The sequence below is a fragment of the Echinops telfairi genome, unplaced genomic scaffold, assembly GCF_000313985.2.
Source record: "Echinops telfairi isolate 266 unplaced genomic scaffold, ASM31398v2 ScPeMD7_1;HRSCAF=3_0, whole genome shotgun sequence".
NCBI classification, from domain to species: domain Eukaryota; kingdom Metazoa; phylum Chordata; class Mammalia; order Afrosoricida; family Tenrecidae; genus Echinops; species Echinops telfairi.
Genome location: NW_022103896.1, coordinates 93519470 through 93526009, shown reverse-complemented (window position 1 = coordinate 93526009; position 6540 = coordinate 93519470). Strand labels below are relative to the sequence as shown.

The window sequence follows — 6540 nt, the reverse complement described above, 5'->3', positions numbered from 1 at the left end:
GGCAGGGAGGAAGCATTAAAGAACTAGAGAAAGTTGTATGTTTCATCGGTGTTATACTGCACTGACTGGCTTGTCTCCTCCCCATGACCGTTCCGTAAGGGGATGTCCAGTTACCTACAGATGGGCTTTGGGTCTCCTCCACTCCACACTCCCCTCAAAAATCAAATCACAATGATATGATTTTTTTGGTCTTTGATGTCTGATATCTGATCTTATTGACACCTCATGATCACATAGGCTGGTGTGCTTCTTCCATGTGGGCTTTGTTGTTTCTCAGCTAGATGACTGCTTGTTTACCTTCAAGCCTATAAGACTCCAGATGCTTTTGATAGCCAGGCACTATCAGCTTTCTTTACCACATTTGCTTATGCACCCGCTTACAGCAATCGTGTCGGGAAGGTGAGCATCATGGAATACCAGGTTAATAGAACAAACTGTTCTTGCATTGAGGGAGTATTTGAGAGGATGCCCAATGTTCATCTGCTACCTTAAGACTAAACCTATAAATATATGCACGTAGATCTATTTCCCCATCGCCATATTTAAATATATTTACATATGCACACGCCTGTATTTAGACCTCTATAAATGCCCTTTGCCTCCTAGTTTTTTCCTCTCTTTCCTTTTACTTTCTCTTGTCCCACTATCATGTCATTTGGGTTTCAGTAATTCCTCTTGGTTACATTGCCCTTGATCAAGCTCTACCAGGCCTCCTAAACCTTCCTCACCATTGATTTTGGGTCACTTGTTGTTCCCTTGTCCTTGGGTTTGCTAACACCCACTTCCTTCCCCCTCCCCCTACTTCCCTCCCTGTCTCCTATGTTCCCCGGGAACCGTGAGTCTCGTTGTTTTCTCCTCCAGCTTGTTTATTCCACCTATCTTTTCTAGATAGACCTGCAGAGATAATAATATGCACACAAAAAAAGACAGAGCAAAACAAAGCAACAAGAGAAAACAAAACAATAACAGCAACAAAACCAACGACAAAAAAAGAGAAAAGTCTAAAAAAAATTTTTTAAAAAAAGAAAGAAAAGCCTGTAAATAGTTCAAGGTCTGTTTGTTGACCTTCAGGAGTGTTTCCTGGTCGAGTCTGATGGGGTGCCACGCTCTGGCCCCAAAGTCTATTTTTGGTATCCCTGGGGACGTCGTTATTCTGTTCCCCTTGCTGTTGTTTCACCTCAATGTGGTGGGGTCAGAAACCCCTTACTGTTTCGCCTCAATGTGGTGGGGTCAGATCGGTCACAATTCCCACACTGTGTCTCCAGTGTTGTCCCCCCGTAGTGCTGTGGGTCAGCGAGGGACGTCATGTCTTGTGGTGGGGCCGGCTCTATGGTCCTCTCTGAGGGAATATCGTCCTCAGGGCTTGGTGGGCCAGGACGTTCCTCTCTCTCTCTCCCTTCATTTGCTCCTGCGTGCTCATGTCCCTGTCCCTGAGCTGCAGCTCCAGGGCTGTCCTCTGAAGTGAATTCTTCAGGGGGGTGGGGGGGCTGTCCACCTAGTTGGGATTGAGGCCGGCCCCTCAGACCTCTCCATTAGCTTCCTGCTTCATGGACAACTTTAATCTTATCTCTACCTATCACGGCACTGTTTATTTGTTCCATAGTGGGGATTTTGGTTTTCTTTACTTTGAGCTGTAAACCACAGTGAAAGCTATTGCTTTTTATTTTCATGAGTAAGTGCCTCAAGTCCTCCTTTCAGCAAGCCAAGCTGGGTCATCAGCACATCACACGGCTAAAGAGCTGTTCGGCAGGCACGATGCAGCATTCCTCCTTACATACTCCAGCGTCTCTGATTATCCGCTCAGCATGTAGACTAAGTCCTGCAGGAGGATCATGGCACTTCACAGCAATCTGATAGGACAGAATGAACCGCCGCCCCACAGGGTCTCCAGGGCAGAATATTTTAAGGGAGTTGACCACTGGGTCTTTGTTTTCCTTATGAAGCCAAGGGGTTAAGTTCTAACTGCCAACTTTTTCCTATTAGCAAACAACCACTTAACCACTGCACCAATGAGCTTCCTGAAGTACAACTGGTAAATCCACTGCTAATGTCTCCATACAACGTTCTGGAAAGAAGTCTAAAATAATACCATTAAAGGAGATCTTGTATTTGACAGTTTACCTTTCATGGTTGGAAGAGGGCTGTTGTGTCCATCGAGCTGTCCCAGTGGGTCATTTGGACCAGAAGCCTCCACTTCCCCTAGGCAAAATGGAAAGGTTACATATGTTAAAAACGTTTCACTTCACTGGTCTTGCATTTCCTTCATAGATAGACACAATAGTATTCTAACAAAACTACCAAATGTTTAAAGAAAACTGTGAGCTATAAGACATTACGGACAAAAAAAAAGACATGACGGTAACTTTGCAAAGGCTTTATAATATCAGATTTGATATAGCAGTGAGAGATGCTTTATCCCTAGAAAAGCAAATGCAAATGCTTTGCAGCGCTAGCCAGTAAACCAGACCTGGGAAGCACTGAACTTTGACCATACGAACAGGATGGGCTTTTCTCAGATGGCACTCAGGCACACTGCCTTCCAGACAAATAAGAATACACAGACAGCCAAATGCAGCTGGCTGCCTTCAAGAATACGGCTCGTGGTAATAAGACGACAAATTCAGAACTGGAGAATTTCTTTGCCAACTCAGTCTCCTCTCCACAACCAGACTCAGTGATGCAGCAAAGTGAACAGAAATCTCCCGCAGATCTAAAAGTCAGAAGTTTCCCTGGAAACTCGTCTTTGCAGTAATACAAATCCCACATGCAGTTGCCCATTGTGGTAGTTACATGCATTTCTATTTTTAAAAAAGCATTTTATTGGGGGGCTCTTACAGCTCTTATAACATTCCATACATCATTGTATCAAGCAGATTTGTACATATGTTGCCATCATCGTTTCCAAACATTTTCTACTTAAGCCCTTGGTATACGCTCCTCTTTTTTCCCCCTCCCGCCCACACCCTCCCAAATCCTTGATCAATAATATATTGTTATTGTTATTTCGTCTCTTACACTGTCCATTGTCTCCCTTCACCCACATGTCTGTTCTTCATGCCTTTGGGGTGGTGGCGGCTATATATCCAATCCTGTGATGGGTTCTCCCTTTCTCACCCAACCTACCTCATGGTATCACTACTCCCATTTCTGTGCCTCAGGGGTTTATCTTACCTGAATTCAATGTGCTGAGAGCTCTTATCTGTACCAATGTGTGTTCTCCAGTCTAGCCAGATTTTTAATTTAGAACTGGGTCATGGTAGTGGGGGGTGGGGGAATGGAAGAAGTATTCAGGAACTAGGGGAATGATGTGATTTGTTCATAATTTCATGTCAACTTGAAGATATATATCAAAGTATAGGGATGGTATTCAACCTGTCAACCAGGTCACAGCAGGATGTTGCCTCCTTGTGGGTGTGGCCTTTGCCATGTTTCCACCAACCTTGAATTCACACAACTTTGCCTGTACAGGCCTGTGATCTTCCTTCATTTTGCATCATTGCATCATTGCACGTGGCTGTGTTAGTCTGAAGAGGGACTGTGCTAGTCACCTAATCTGGTGTCAATTTAAGGACTAAGAGTGTAGGGGTGGAGTCTAGGCTGTCAATCTGGAGATAGCCAATGAGACTTCTGTGGGCATGGCCTTCTTCTGAGAATTCTGGGAAATCTGGTACTTTCTCCTTGGAGATGGAAGACATCTCTCTCTGCCGCTTCCTGGGAGACATTGTCGAAGACAAGCCACATGGATGCAACCAGACCTTGGAAGCTGGAGAAGCCACAGAGAGACCCCTGCCAGCGCTGAGATGTTTCCAATGACACTGGATCCAAACACTTTCTACCCACTGGCCTGTGATCTTCTGCATTTGGCTTCATTGCATGTGTTTCGTGAGTCTGAAGAGGACCTTATAGATTGATATCAGAAATATGGGTTAACATCGGACTTATGGACTTAATCTGGATTGGGCTGGCATGTTTTCTCAATGTTCAGTTGCTCTTGTATATAAATCTCTTTCTTATACACATGTGTGTCCATGGATTTGTTTCTCTAGTCTGCCCAGACTAACACAGGGATTTATGGATTAGTATCAAATTTAGGACTTGAGTTGGACTGGGCTGGAATATTTTATGATATGTAAGTACTTCTTGATATAAATGTAGATGTAATTGCTTCTTTCTTCTGCATATGCGTATCACTGGATTTTTTGCTCTAGTCAACCTGGGCTAACATACCCACCCATCAAACGGTAAAGCCTATCTGGGGGCAACCATCACCAAACACCTTCCACTCCAAAGGCAAATCACAAAGTTACTCTTTTCAAATTTGAACACTTAGTTTCAAATATGACGTGAACGATCTGCTCACAGCCCCTTAATGTTATTGAATCCCGTGGGCAGGAGGAACGTGTGACTGACAACCCACAGAACTGTTCTGAGGTCAATTCAACTCCTGCCTCTTCCCGCCTATTCCTTCTCCCTTTTACTTCTGCTTCCATACTTTTAGTTATGCACCTAGCCTGGATTGGCTCCCACTCGTCAAAGGAGGGTACTATTTGTGATCACCACATCCCCTGAGTGGATATGGTGTATGGCATCAAAATGACATCAAGGGTAGTCTATAATCCAATATGAGGTAGTTCTACCAGTAGTGATTGGGAGACAAGAATTAATAAACAAAATGCCTGTGAACAATTGGGAGGCCTATTAAGGCCTTTATAGAAAAGATGAGTTCTAAAAGTGACTTACAAATGGTTTCCAGATAGAACCAGGCATATAAGATTTGTTAGTGGTTTAGCTACACAAATACAGTACTAACTGGTTTACTTTAACAGCAGTGTTGCCTCTAAGTGAATCCTCTCTGTTTCACTGGTCCCTGAAACCCTAAATGCCTGTAGCACCATTGGAGTTTAGTGTCAGTTCCTTTCTGGCCACAGGGGTGACTTGTGTCTGAATGAACCCTTTGGTTTGTGTTCTTCCTCTGCTCACAGAAGGCTCTGTTTCTTTATCACTTCTAGTCCAAACTCAAATCCCCGGGCAGAAGCCAAGCTCTGTGTATGTCATTTTCATAACATTCTCTTGGGGGGACGGGGGACGGGACAGGTCTTTATTCTTTAAAAACGCTACCACCACCCTGTGAAGTGTCAATCTTTCTCTTATGGCCATCATCTCCTTTTTCTTTGAATTAATAATTGCATATATTGATTCCATGGAAGAAGTCTCCCCTTCCTGGAACCTAATAATACAAATCCCTACATGCAGTTGCCCATCTATCTAGTAGGCGAGAGACCCACTGTACTTCAAGTGCAGCAGCTGCTGGCTTGTGTGTTGCTGTGATGCTGAACAAATTTAGCAGTACTTCCAAACTGATTTGGACAAGGAGGAAAGCTTGACAATCTACTCCCCAAATAGTAATGAAAACTATGAATCACATGGTCTGCTAGTTTGTGAATGGGGTTGCAGTGAGTCAGGGGTCACCTTAACAGCATTAACAACTAGCAACCTCCTCAACAGAACGTAAGCAGCTTGAGGTTAGAAGGCATTCCATAAAAGGTGGCATAACATAAGAACTAGTCAACATTCAACCATTTCAAGTGGTAGCATAAGAGCAAGAACCAGTGGTACTGAAGGAAGAAGTCCAAGTTGTATTCAAAAGATAAGCAAAAAATAAGACTCTCTGGGAATTGGTGGAAACCACTTGGAATGTTTTCAACAAACTGGTGAAACACTGAAAACACTCACTTGTCTAAGCCAAGAAATTTGAAAGGCAGCTACTTGGCCAACTGACTGAAAGAGATCCACATTTGTACCCATTCCAAAGAAATGTGTCCCAACAGAATATTCAAACTATAGAACAATATCATTAATATCACATACAAGTAAAATTTTGCTGAAGACCATCCAACAATGGTTGCAGCAATACATTGACAGAGAGCTTTCAGTTTTAGGCTCATTCAGAAAAGGATGTGAAATAAGCAATATCACTATTGATGTCAGATGGATCTTGGCTGAAAGCAAAGAATACCACAAAGATGTGTACCTGTGTTTTATTGACTATGCCAAAGAATTTGACTGTGATGATCATAACAAACTATGCACAGCTTTGAGAAGAATAGGAATTCCCGAACACCTTGATTGTGTTCATGTGGAATTGAATTGGTCATGAATTTCATGAGATCAGTTGTCCAGAGATCAAACGATACAATTGCACTGGATAAATCTGTTGCACAGACCCCTGTAAAGTGTTGAGAAGCAAGGATGTTACTTGGAAGAGGACAGTGTGCCTGCAGCAAGTCCTGGTCTTCACAATCACCTCATATGCGTGTGAAAGTTGGACAATGAATATGGAAGACTGAAGAAAAACATATGAATTTGAATTATGGTATTGGTGAAGAATATCAGACGTATCATGGACTGCCCAAAGCACAAACAGATCTCTCTTAGAAGAAGCGCAGCCAGAATATTCCTTAGCGGTAAGGATAGTGAGATTTTTGTCTCATGCACTTTGGACATGTTATGAGGAGAGACCAGGCCCTAGATGTGGTAGTT

General features: G+C 43.2%; 1 protein-coding gene across 1 annotated transcript in view; it reads right to left on the bottom strand.

Annotated features, from left to right (window-relative positions):
• ROR2 (receptor tyrosine kinase like orphan receptor 2) overlaps nt 1-2778 on the bottom strand; it is a 54350-nt gene extending 51572 nt beyond the window's left edge. Inside the window, exons 1-2 of the mRNA XM_004713926.2 lie at nt 2667-2778; nt 2122-2199 (exon numbers count right to left, since the gene is read on the bottom strand). Of these exons, the coding sequence (XP_004713983.1) occupies nt 2122-2199; nt 2667-2778 (190 nt within the window). The remainder of the gene's footprint in view (nt 1-2121; nt 2200-2666) is intronic.
• Between the last annotated feature and the right edge of the window lie 3762 nt (nt 2779-6540).